This window comes from Helianthus annuus, chromosome 7, assembly GCF_002127325.2.
Source record: "Helianthus annuus cultivar XRQ/B chromosome 7, HanXRQr2.0-SUNRISE, whole genome shotgun sequence".
Taxonomy (NCBI): Eukaryota; Viridiplantae; Streptophyta; class Magnoliopsida; order Asterales; family Asteraceae; genus Helianthus; species Helianthus annuus.
Genome location: NC_035439.2, coordinates 146,135,816 through 146,149,855, shown reverse-complemented (window position 1 = coordinate 146,149,855; position 14,040 = coordinate 146,135,816). Strand labels below are relative to the sequence as shown.

The 14,040-nt window shown below is 43.3% G+C and overlaps 1 protein-coding gene across 1 annotated transcript; it reads right to left on the bottom strand.

Annotated features, from left to right (window-relative positions):
• Nucleotides 1-681: 681 nt before the first annotated feature.
• LOC110867210 lies at nt 682-9,794 on the bottom strand. The gene is made up of 4 exons (XM_022116339.1): nt 9,665-9,794; nt 8,761-8,959; nt 1,420-1,780; nt 682-711 (listed from the first exon to the last, which is right to left on the bottom strand). The coding sequence occupies exons 1-4, from the start codon at nt 9,792-9,794 to the stop codon at nt 682-684; spliced, it is 720 nt and encodes a 239-aa protein (XP_021972031.1).
• Nucleotides 9,795-14,040: the final 4,246 nt, after the last annotated feature.

Genomic DNA, 14,040 nt, shown 5'->3' with positions numbered 1-14,040 from the left:
GATCAGGGCCCCTAAAACTCGAGGGGGGCAAACCCTAATTGATAATTATCTATTTTAAACCGTTGCTAAAACCTGATTGGCCAGAATTTTTGAATCACCTAAGCTACAACCGAACTCAGCTAGGCTAGGATGTAGGGTGCAACCTTTACGGACCGTAAAGGGTTAGCCTTACGGACCGTAAGCTGACCGGGTTCCCTTACGGACCGTAAGGGGTTAGTCATACGGTCCGTAAGCATGTCGAAATTTCTGCTATAAATAGCCGACCTTGGCATGCAAACTGAGGTGTTAAAACGTTTCACAAATCCTCTGTGGACGTTCTGTTATTTCGAAAATCAATCTAAACACACACACACACGATCACGAAACGCTGCCGCAATCAGGGTAATAACTCGATCGCTATTACGATTCAACGTCCGATCGATTATAACTATCCAACGATAGTCCGGGTGCTGCTCAATTGAGCTTGTACTTTGATTATTCGTCGTGATTTCGACTTGAATATTAGAGTGCTGTTCGAATTCGGACTATGCTCTGTTATTCGTTGTGAATCCGACTGAATTATCAAGTATTGCACTGATTAATCGTTGTGAGGGTTTAATCTCGTGAATTGACGTAACTGCTGTATTAGTTACTAACCTGCCTGTGTGTGCATTATGTTAAACTAGGTGTAAGCAAGGATAATCAGTAGGCATTATCTCTTTGCTCGTTAAACTGCAATGTGAGTCATTCTCTTTTTATCAACTGTTTTACAATACTCCAAATTATTTTCAAGGTTATAATTACAGGGATTAAGTCTTTGTAATCACCAAATTACAGCTGGTATGTGGGGTATTGTGCACTACTATTTTTCTCACTCTAGGTGAGTGAGTATCACTCTATGTGAGTGAACCGTCACGATTGGGGCGACGGGACCCAATAGTGGTATGACCACAGTCACAGATCCGGTCGAGTGACAAATACCCATTCTTGATAATTGGTTGATAGAAACATTGTAATCGCTCTTAATACTGTGAAATTATAACTAACGGGTCGTTTTAGTAAACTGAATGATTCACTCAGTATTTCCCCGCTGACAAAACCTTTTTCAAACATGTTTCAGGTGATCTGTGTGATCCAGAAAAAGTGCAGTAAAGCACTATCAATCTCAGAGAAGTGGCTCAGTGTAAATAAATAAATGGAACATGTTTTGGAAAATAAAGATTTCTGTGTGAAATCAACTTATTGTAAATTATGGGATTTATCCCTTAACTTTGTGTAATATATTAAACGAGTATTTTCCGGTGAAAAGATCCTGTAAATAAAAGACTTCCGCTGTCGCATAAAGTAAATACCACGGATACCATGGGAACTGCCTCGCGGCCCCCGGCTCCGTCCGGGGTGGGTCGGGGAGCCGTGACACGAGGTGCGAGACTGAATCACCGACTTAGACCCATCTCTATTAAACTTAGCACGATTGACCCCGATAACCGCCCCACCAACTCTAACTTCTTTCAACTTTTCAATCCACCACTCCGTATCACTTGCATGCGATAGTTTGATAAAACCAAATTTGTTTCCCGCTCTATCTCTCTTTGTAGGGACAAACACATCCTCAAGATTATCCAAATGGTCAAAAGCCTTCCAAAGAACTTCTTTGTCACAAAAGTCAGGGAGGTTCGAGATGAAGAATGAAGTTGCATTTCTCAGCCTTGCTTCCCTGTTATCGAATCTTCTTTCTTGCTTAAAATCTTGCTTGTTTTGGATCGTATTCCAACCGTCTTCTTTTCTCTTCCACACTCTCCTGCCCGTAACAAGACTAACGAAACGACACTAGAAAAAACGCACCCGAACACCTTGAAAAGAAAATGCTGTCTCCCTAAACCCTCCAAACAAACAAACGAAAACAGAAGCTCCCCGACCCTAAAGGTGTTAATGGGATTCGAATCGATCTAGCTAAACTATACTCAGATAGCCGTGATCAATATCAGACCCACTAAGCCCCGAAGAATTCGAAAAGCCGCTGCGGGAAGTGAGGGTATAGGGGAAGCCGATCCAAGAACGAAGATAATAACCGGCCCGGAATCGAAAGGAAGAATCGCCGGATCAGGATAGAAGGAGAGGTACAAACCGGACTTCCCAGGAGCGGGAAACGGGACCTGACGCTCTATTCCGACAAAGCAATCTCCAACGAAAACGGGATATAATTCGATGATGCGTGTTTCACAATAAAGATGTCCATCCACATTCTCAAATTCACAACAAGCAATCCGTTATTTCTACTACAAAATCTTTAGTATTGTCACACCCCGAATTTCCACGTGTCACCGGTGGGCCCGGTGGGGGATTATCGTGACGTAGTTGATATCATCATTATCAAACAACACAAATTATAATGCACAGCGGAAGCAATAAAAATAGATTTACTTCAACCATCAAATGTAATATCTAAGTATCACAATTATTCGAAATAGATCCACAGGCGGATCGAAATAAAAAGGAGAAGATTGTTCAACAGATAAATGCATCCCAAAGTTTGCGAGACTCTATGATGCGAGTGTCTTTTACTAGACTCCTATTCTGGAACGAAGGTTTATAATAACCTATTAGAATCCTAACGGGTCTTTTAACATAGCCTAAGCTTAGACCGGTTAGTTTCGAAGGATAAATATGGTTTAATCACGAGGAAGGCGAAAACCGAAAAGGAATGTGACTTAGACCCTACAAGCTTAGATACTTGTATGACATGGGTAAACTAAACACATTCTGAATTTAGAGACTAAGATGATACGGTTTGACCCGCTTCGGCTAATGTGCATAAACTAGTCACATATGTCGACCCGAACGCGAAAGTGCGTAACGGGTAACCATATAAATCATATACAAGTTTCCTGAGATTATATGCACCATTTATGTTGTAATATCAGTAAGATATGTCCTATTATGCCCCAAATGATTTTGAACTCCAATTACGCCCCATAAGGGCATTTTGGTAATTTTACATAAGCTTAAAAGGTTAAAACCGGAAATCTGAGTTCTCAACTTTAGTTTACTGTTATGAAATAAAACTTTACTAATTATATCAGTAGGTATTAAACCTTATGTATATAAACTAGTTTTAACATATACTATGTCGCAAAAAAATGCCTAAAAAGGCGATTTGGAGCCATTTCCGGGTTTTAAAAGAAAAGCTAATATTTTTATAATTCCAGAAGGCTCAAAATAATATATTTAACAAAATAAATCGGTAGAAAAAGGTTTGGGGTCAAAAGGTTTTGTAAAACTCATTTTATAGTCGAAAAGGGCAAAACCGGCATAAGCCGAATTAAGCTTAAAACCTTAGGTTATGCTTAGCCTAAAAATAAATAAAAATCTTTAAAATTCCCAAAATATTATTACATAACAGTGGGTATAAAGTTTTGATACAAAATTTGGGTTAGGTAGGTTACATGCTAATTACGCTAACTATTTACTAAGAAAGCTTCTAATTACGCTAATGAGCATAACTCTTAATCTAGAACTCAAACTGATGTCAAATTTTGGGTACAAGTTTATAATTCAGTAACTAAGATGTCTACCCCTTTTTATTCTCAAAAATCATGATTTATGGACATTTGGGCATAATGGTCAACATATGGGCATTTAACTGAAACATGCATACGATCAAGATATCTAATGAACCAAGTTGTATAATCACAGGAGGATATACTAACATGTTATTATGTTCAAAAGAAGCTCTAAGGCAATCTTAATCTAGACTAAAACGGGTCAGAACTGAAAGTCAAAGCGAAAGTCAAACTATGCGACTTTCGGTTCCAAACCGGGTTTAAACAGAAAATTGTCGAGTTGAACATGTTGGAACATGTTCTTACATTATTTTCCACGTTATATTAGTGATAAAACAGGTTGCATGCATCCTACATTGCTAATTATAAGTTAATTTGAATTTAAGCGTTCTGTTGACTTTTTATAGTTAGCTTTGACTCGACAATTGACATGCTTAAAGTGGGAATCTGAAAATACCCTTTTAAGGGTTTGTTACCCACATAATTACCTACTTAAAGGTATCTTAAATTCGTGATTTGACAGAGCACATTTTAATTAATCACGAAGTCAAACCTTAATTACGACGGTTTGACTTTTAGCTAAATAACTAAGCTAGAATGGATTAAGGGAGGTTAAGGTCACTTACAAGGATCCTAAATAGGATTAGAGACCTAAAGAAACTTGGTTGCTATCCAGGAAAGCTTCAGAGAGTCTTGAACCAAAGTCCCCAAATGAGCAAATGAAATGGTCACCACCTCAAGCTCTTATATAGTGAACTAAATGGTCCAAGATTATGACAAGCAACTCTACAAAGGTTGGGGGATCACCCCAGGTGTCCCTAGAGGGCTAAATACTGCCTAGCAAGCCCCTGATTTCAAAAACCATCGTTTTAAGTCGGTGTAACGGGCTGGACAGGCAGCTGTCCATTTTCTGCTGCCAGCGACTGCCTTACGGACCGTAAGCTTAAGGCCTTGCGGTCCGTAAGCATCTCTTGCGGACCGTATGCTGAAATGGCTACGGTCCGTAACCGACCGTTGCTGAAAGTGCCCAAGTACCCTCCTTACGGACCGTAAGCCTAGGGCCTTGCGGTCCGTATCCGATGGTCAGAGGACAAAAATTTTTAAAATCTTCAAGTCTTGACCATGCAACCTCGTGAATTCCGAACTTCATGTTAACTTTTCCAGATGTGGGGCCATTTTGCTCAGCCATTGCATGCCTAGCATGCTCTTACATTTTTGGCCTTTTGCAAAGGTTTAAATTGACGGAAATTTCAAAGTTTCAAGTCTTTGGATCCCCTTAAGGTTTGAACAAACTAAATAACCATTTTTTTGATTCCTATTTCAAGGATTTTATTTAGTATTCTCAGTAGTAACAATCCTATTAATCCGAAGTCCGTAATAAGGATGGAACTTTATTTATTTGGAAGCAACCGGTTATCATATAAGATGATTCTCAAATGATTTAAAGATCTTGGGATTTATAAAAATTCGGGTTGCTCAGAGGTGATTTAATAACATGTCGCCCTTGGGTCGTTCAGAGGTATTTTAAATAACATGACACCCTAAAATCCTACCAAACATCTTTTATTTAATCCGGTTTTTCTGACACGTCTGTCTCTCATGACACGTGTCTTTATTCTAATGGAGAGGAATTTTCGAGGTGTTACATCCTCACCCCCTTAAAAGAAATCTCGACCTCGAGATTTACTGAAACAATTGAGGGTATTTCTCTTTCATTGTGGATTCTAACTCCCACGTATAATCAGGACCTCTGCGGCCCTCCCATTTGACCTTTACGATGGGTACATGCTTCCTTCGAAGCTTCTTTACCTGTCGATCCTCAATCGACACAGGTTTTTCCACAAATTTTAAGTTCTCATCTATATGCACATCTGTGTGTGGTATGACTAGTGACTCATCAGCTAGACATTTCTTCAGATTGCAGACGTGAAATACATTATGAATTCCATCGAGCTCTTCAGGTAAGTTCAACTTATAAGCCACTGATCCTACACATTCGATGATTTCAAATGGTCCTATATACCTTGGGCTTAACTTACCTTTCTTGCCAAATCGCATCACCCCTTTCCAAGGCGATACTTTGAGCAAAACTTTATCGCCAACCTCAAACTTGAGAGGCTTTCGCCTTTCATCCGCATAGCTTTTCTACCTGTCTCGAGCAGCTTTCAGGCGGTCACGAATTTGGACAATCTTGTCCGTTGTCTCGAAGACTAAATCAGGACCTGATAATTGGGTATCCCCTACTTCTGCCCAGCAGATGGGCTTTCGGCACTTTCTACCATATAGTGCCTCAAAAGGCGCAGCCTTAATGCTAGTATGGTAGCTATTATTGTAGGAGAACTCGACCAACGGTAAATGCCTGTCCCAACTACCTCCTAGATCAATTACACATGCCCGTAGCATGTCTTCCAATGTCTGGATAGTACGCTCACTCTGCCCATCCGTCTGAGGATGGTAAGCCGTACTGAAATTTAATTGAGTGCCCAGAGACTGTTGGAAACTCTTCCAGAAATGTGATGTGTATCTAGTATCCCGATCTGAGATAATAGATACTGGTACGCCATGCAAGGCCACAATCTTATCCACGTACAGTTGGGCTAGCATGTCAGAGCTGAAGGTTTCTTTAATGGGCAGGAAATGTGCTGACTTAGTCAGTCTATCAACTATGACCCATATAGTATCATTTCCCTTCGGCGTCTTAGGCAATTTTGTGATAAAGTCCATCGTCACCAGTTCCCATTTCCAAGTGGGAATTTCAGGCTGTTGTAGTAAACCTGACGGCTTCTGATGTTCAGCTTTGACTTTAGCACACGTCAAGCATTTAGCTACATAAGTAGCGATAGACTTTTTCAAGCCTATCCACCAATAATTCGCCTTTAAATCCTGGTACATCTTATCAGCTCCAGGATGGACGGAATACTTGGAACTGTGGGCTTCCTTGAGGATAACCTCCCGAAGTCCCCCATATATAGGAACCCATTCTCGTCCATTTAACCTCAACATTCCGTCCTTGTCGTAGGACAACTGTTCTTCAGTTACTCCTAATTTCTCTTCAGGATAGTTAGCTTCCAACACAGCTTCCTTTTGTGCAGCTAACAACCTTTCATTCAAACTGCTCTTAACTTCAATGCTCTTGGCATTGATCCTTATCGGCTTCACTCTTTCCTTCCTGCTTAATGCATCTGCGACTACATTGGCCTTGCCTGGATGGTACCTTATTTCACAATCATAATCGTTCAAGGTTTCCATCCATCGTCGCTGCCTCATGTTCAAATCCTTCTAATTGAATATGTGTTGAAGGCTCTTGTGATCAGAGTAGATTACACATTTAGTCCCATACAGGTAATGCCTCCAAAGCTTAAGTGCAAATACGACGGCACCCAATTCCAAGTCATGGGTGGTGTAATTCTTTTCGTGCACTTTTAATTGTCGTGAAGCATAGGCTATGACCTTGCCCTTTTGCATTAACACACAACCCATTCCGGTGTGTGATGCATCACAATACACCACAAATTCTTCAATGCCTTCAGGTAGGGCTAGCACTGGTGCGTTACTCAACTTCTGCTTCAAGATATCAAAAGATTCTTGCTGCTTAGGTCCCCAATTAAACTTAATGTTCTTACGTGTTAACGACGTTAAGGGTGCAGCAATTCTTGACAAGTTTTCAATAAAACGCCTATAGTATCCAGCCAAACCTAGGAAGCTACGAATCTCTGAAGGTGTCTTTGGCTCCTGCCAGTTCATGATAGCTTCTATCTTTGCGGGATCCACTTGAATTCCATGCTCACTCACAACGTGTCCAAAGAACTGGACTTCGCGAAGCCAAAATTCACACTTTGAAAACTTGGCATAGAGCTTCTCTTGATGGAGCAGCTTAAGAATGCACCGAAGATGCCTCTCATGGTCAGCTCGGTTCTTTGAGTAGATGAGGATGTCGTCAATGAAGACGATGACAAATTTATCCAGATAAGGCTTGCATACGCGATTCATGAGATCCATGAATGCGGCAGGTGCGTTAATGAGCCCAAAAGGCATCACCAGGAACTCGTAGTGACCATAACGAGTCCTAAACGCGGTCTTATGTACATCCTCCTCCTTAACTTTCAATTGATGATAGCCTGACCTGAGATCTATCTTAGAGAAGTAACTCGCTCCCTGTATCTGGTCGAATAGATCATCGATTCTCGGCAAAGGATATCTGTTCTTGATAGTAACCTTATTTAGCTCACGGTAATCAATGCATAGACGCATTGATCCATCCTTCTTCTTAACAAACAAAATTGGCGCTCCCCATGGAGATGAACTAGGTCTAATAAAACCTTTAGCCAGTAAATCATCTAGCTGTGTCCTTAATTCCTTCATCTCCGTTGGTGCTAATCTATATGGTGCTCTGGCTACTGGTGCAGCTCCGGTAATGATGTCAATCTTGAATTCCACCTGCCTGTCCGGTGGCAAACCAGGTAGTTCCTCTGGAAAAACCTCGGGATAGTCAGAAATGACCGGTATGTCTTCGATCTTGGGTTTCTTCTCGTCAATAGTTACTTGTGCCATATAAATGACACAACCCCTACTTGTGCATCCGGATGTCTTAAGCATTGCCACTTGTTTTGTCAATCCGTGTTGAGTATCTCCCTGAATAGTGAGTGGCTCACCAGATGGGGTCTTGATTACTACCTGCTTCTTGTTGCACACTATCTAGGCTTGGTTTCGCGATAACCAATCCATTCCTATTACTACATCAAATCCTGCTAATTTGAACGGGAGGAGGGACAGAGGAAAAGAGTGGTTCCTAATGGATATGGCACATCCATCTAACACAGTCGAGACGGTTTCTAAAGTGCCATCTGCTAACTCTACCTCATAATTTACTTTCAAGGCTTTAATAGGCAATCTTAATAATTCACAGAATTTATCATCTACAAAGGATTTATCTGCTCCAGAATCAAACAATACTCTTGCGTAAACGTCATTAATGAGAAACGTACCAGTTATGACGTTATCATTCTGGATGGCCTCCTGCACATTCATCTGGAAGACCCTAGCGTTGGTCTTCTTCCCTTCCTCAGCCCTTTTTACTATCTTTGGGCGATTGGTCTTGATGTGCCCTTTCTCATTGCAACTGTAACAAGTTGCATCCTTCAACTTTTTGCACTCAAGAGTTCGGTGCTCAGTGGACTTGCATATCCCACATGCCTTAGGTTGGGATTTCTGCTCATACCTGCACCTCCCGAAGTGGTGCTTCCTGCAAACCTTGCACTTGGGCCTATCGCCCGACTGTTGATCGTTCCTCCTGGCTTCAGACCCCTTCTTACTGTCACGGTTCCCTCTATGCTTCTTGCCTGACCGACGTGAATTTTCATCTTCACGTTTCCTCTTTTCAGAGTCCGCATTTCTTAATGATCTCTGTCTCACTGCATCTTGAGTGAGGGACAGAGACAAATCGGTTACAGATCCAAACGTGATAGGTCGGGAGGCTTTCACACTGGCTTTGATTTCTGGGGCCAAACCCCCAATGAAGCGCGCGATCCTCTTGGGTTCCGGGGTTACCAGGTAAGGAACCAATCTGGACAAAGTGTTGAAACTGGTGAGGTATGCCTGGCAGTCTAGGTTCTTCATAACCAGGGATAGAAAATCAGACTCTATCCGCTCAACCTCATGCTGAGGGCAGTAGTTATCCTTGATAAGAGCAACAAATTGTTCCCATGACATATTATACAAGGCAACCTTTCCAGAGGCCTGGATCAAAGCTCCCCACCAAGCTAGAGCCTCACCCTTGAAAGACTGGGATGCAAACTTAACCATATCCCTTTCAGCACAACCACTGATGTCTACAACTGTCTCTATTTCATCAAGCCATGTCATACAGTCTACTGCTCCTTTTTCCCCAGTAAAATCCCGGGGTTTACAAGACACAAAATATTTATACGTGCAACCCTTAGCACGCGGAGCATCCTCAAACACAATCTTCTTGGGGTGAACACTGTTTTCATTTGAGGAAAGTCGGTCATCATCTTTCTTAGATTTGGGTGGAGTAGGTGGTGGTTTGTTGTGAGCCTCGGAATGATTCTTTGGTTTAGCATGCGGTGTAGGTAGGGTTCTACTACGGGTCTCACTGTACTCACTGTACTGTCGTTCCAAGGCTTTTGCAACCGCATCATTCACAATTGCTTTCAGCTCAGCACCCGTTACTAAGAATTTAGCATCATCACGGTTTCCTACCGGATGGCTATTGACTTCATCCGATCCAGCCATGTAGCTTCAATTGCTACATATAAATGATGGACAAGGTTTTTACTTAAAGGCTCTTACAGTATTTTATGTTTTATTAACCAAGGTTTTAAATTGCCATTTCAGGTTAATTTGTTAGAAGTCTCAGGATTTTATCATCATCCTATGATACTCTATTATTAGCACATAAGGCCTAGTCACAGGGACAGTTTTTAATAAACCAGGATTTTATAGTATCTAGGTGTTTTAGGTTTGAATCATAGTTCATTACCATTTATTAACAGGGAGTCATAAGTTACCACTGTCCTTAGTCACGGAGGACATTCAATTATTGCCCACAGGCACTTCGCCTCGAAGAAGCGGTTAAATAATTAAGGGAATTTAAAATTAACCCTTTAATAAGGATGGCCTATGTGACTTTACTGATTCACAGTTTGCCTAAAAGGTTAACATACTAACAGATGTTAACAATAATTGGAATCTATTATGTGGGTTATACCATCTTGGCTATGTTTGCAACAATGCTAAGGCTAGGTCTTACCCCTAAGATTCTCTTAATAATTAACGCAGAATAGTCCTAAATTGAGACGTTAATTATGGATCTTAACCTAATTATGGAACTACCATTTTGGCCTTGTTTTATTAATCAAAAGGCTAGGTCTCTGTTCTCTTTAGATTTTACCAATTCAATATAACGACAGATCTTTTTAAATTTTCACTTATTTTCAGGTTTTATGCATATAATTATCAATAATAAATAAAGATGAAAATTTAACTAGAACATCTCATAATTGTTTCAAACAAGTACAACATTTGCCCAAAACGGGACTTCTACGAAAATAAATGCCCACGCAGGGGCAGGGAATGAAACAAACCCACGCAGGGGTTAACTAACCAAACATGCTCACGCAGGAGCAGAGTACAAAATGACAAGCTCACGCAGGAGCTGAATACTGAAGCAAAAAGTCCACGCAGGGACTGAATTACAACTAAATAAATATAACAAGGATCTTCAATAGTCCCTCCTTTTGGACTTTCCCTTGATCAGATCTGATAGTCCTTTGAAGAATCCTCTGTTGTGTCTGCGCTCAGTCTGAATCTCCCGTTCACAACGGTCTAATCTCTCAAGGACTTCCTGCTGGCGCTCTGGAGGAATTATCTGTGGCTGCGGCGGCTGATACACAGGTGGAGGAGGCGGCGGATGCTGGTACCCATAAGTCGGGTAGCCAGTGGTCCATAGGCCACCATAAGGCCCCTCTGGGTGACTAGCGTTGTAATCCCATGCTTCCTGATATGGATCCACACTAGCGTAGTTGTAGTTGTAGTGGGTATGCGCCGGCTGCTCAAAAGGATTATACGCCGCTGAACCGGCGTATGCAGGGATTGGGTTATCGAAACCCAACGGTGGTGCCGCAGGTACTGAGTTGATTTCTGGAATGGGGCTTGATGGACCTCCCATCTGTGGGACTTCCTCTTCCTCCTTGAGTGGCGGATAATGACTACCACTTGAGGGCTGGGGAGTGCTGATTCGGACTCCTCCTCGCACGGACATCCGTGTGTTCGACCTTCTCCGCCTCGGTGGCTCCGGAGGCGGCTGCTGTTCCACTGGTGGTGGTGGTGGCGGAGTGACTGCCACAAATCGTTGATCCTCAGAAGGATCTTGCTGCTGCTGTTGCTGATACGGGGACGAGTGCTCAGAGGGCGTGAAGTACCAGTCCCACTACTTGAACCTCTCTTAATAACTATCCGGACCGCGGTACGGTGATCCGTGGAAAGATGACCCATCCGAGATTTCGATGGGGTGGTTCGGCGTTCCTGTAGCAGGCTCCATTGGATCAGTATCCTCGTCCATGTCATTTCCGAGTGGGTTAAAACCCATGGGTTCTAGAAGCATGTTGGCCGGGTTGAATCGGCTTTGGAAAACTGGGGTTGGGTCACCAAAGGAGTGGTGAGAGTTGGATCTCTGCAAAGGTATGAAAGAGGGTGGTTGTGCGTTGGGCTCGTTTTCCGATTGGGGCCCAAAGGAGTGCTGGTAAGAAGGTGAAGAGCTGAGGGAAACTGACCGTCTCCCGGGTTCAACATAGAGCCTCCACGGCTCTTGTGGACTAGTGCTCATGGTGATGGACGGGGTACGCCGGTGCGAAGGCCCGGCTTCGTGATCGTGGCCCGTGATCGTGGCTCCTCTTCAGTCTGTACCAGCCCAGCAGCAACAGCCACAGCGTTCAGCGCCAGTGATCAATGCGCCGCCAGCGAAGCGTGCGTACACCGGCCCCCACCCACTCTGTGCTACATGTTCCTATCATCACCCGGTGGGTGTGGCTTGCCGATTCTGTGCCCACTGCAACGTTTACGGGCATTTCACTGCGAGTTGCCGCTATGGTCCCCGTCAAGCGCAAGCTCAAGCCGCTGTTAACCAAGTCCTGCTACCTGCTCCTCAAGCTCCTCAAGCTCCTCAAGCTGCACAGGCCCCAGCAAACAATGTTCGGACCTGCTTTGCATGTGGTGACCCTAACCACTTCGCAAACCGGTGCCCGAACAGGGTGGTGAAACAAGAAGCTCAACAACCCCAGCAACAACAGCAACAGCCTCAACAACAAGCAGCTCACGCCAGAACCTTCAACATCAATGCACGACAGGCTCAAGCTGACAACAACGTGGTCAATGGTACGTTCCTTGTGAATGGTATATATGCATCATGTTTGTTTGATACTGGAGCCGATAACTGCTTTGTGTCATTTGAGTTTGAAAAGCTTCTTAGACGTAAGCGCTCTTATCTTTCGACACCCTTCGAAGTAGAAGTCGCTACCGGAAGAACCATTGCTGTCAATTCTGTGCTCCGTGATTGTACTCTCGAGCTCAACAATCATATATTCCCGATCAATCTCATTCCAATGCAGCTCGGAAGTTTCGATGTCATAGTAGGCATGGACTTTCTTCGTGAAAACCGTGCTGAAGTTGTGTGTTCCGATAAGATGATTCGTTTTGTGCTAGCTAGTGGTGATATTCTATGTGTTTATGGTGAAACTACTGCAACAGATCTCAAGCTCATGTCCTGTCTTCAAGCTCGCAAATATCTCCGCAAGGAATATCGAGCCTTCTTGGCCAACATTGTTGTAGCAGAGACGGACAAGAAAAGGAAAGTTGAAGTCAAGGATGTTCCTGTTGTCCGAGAATTTCCTCAGGTGTTCCCTGATGATCTTCCTGGATTACCTCCAAGTCGTGATATCGACTTCCGAATCGACCTTATTCCAGGAGCCAACCCAGTGGCCAAAGCTCCGTATCGACTCGCTCCATCTGAGATGCGAGAACTCTCGAACCAACTCCAAGAGTTACTTGAAAAAGGCTTCATTCGCCCGAGCACTTCTCCATGGGGCGCACCAGTCCTTTTCGTCAAAAAGAAGGACGGATCGTTCCGAATGTGCATCGATTACCGGGAATTGAACAAGCTGACCATCAAGAACCGATACCCTTTACCAAGAATCGACGATCTGTTTGACCAACTACAAGGTGCTCAGTGTTTCTCCAAGATTGACCTACGTTCAGGCTATCATCAGTTGCGGATTCAAGAGGAAGACATACCCAAAACCGCTTTTCGAACCCGATACGGCCACTACGAATTTGTTGTCATGCCTTTTGGATTGACCAACGCACCCGCGGTCTTTATGGATCTGATGAATCGCGTGTGTAAACCGTTCTTAGATCGTTTCGTCATTGTATTCATCGACGATGTCCTGATCTATTCCAGATCGAGGGCCGAACATGCGCAGCATTTGCGATTGGTTCTCGAGTTGCTTCAGGGAAACCAACTCTACGCCAAATTCTCCAAGTGTGAGTTCTGGTTGGAGGAAGTTCAATTTCTGGGTCACATTGTGAATAGTCGGGGTATACACGTTGATCCTGCAAAGATTGAGGCAGTCAAGGGATGGGTTACGCCAAAGAATCCGTCAGAAGTTCGCTCTTTTCTCGGATTAGCTGGTTACTACCGGCGATTCATCGAAGGATTCTCAAAGATTGCTGTGCCGCTTACCTCTCTTACTCATAAAGACAAGCCTTTTGTGTGGGGAACCGCGCAGGAGACTGCTTTCCAAACCCTCAAACACATGCTGTGCCATGCACCAGTTCTTACACTGCCGGACGGAAGCGATGACTTCGTTGTCTATTGTGATGCTTCAAACCTTGGACTTGGCTGTGTTCTCATGCAACGAGACAAGGTTATAGCTTACGCATCTCGACAGCTCAAAATCCACGAGAAGAACTATACAACCCATGA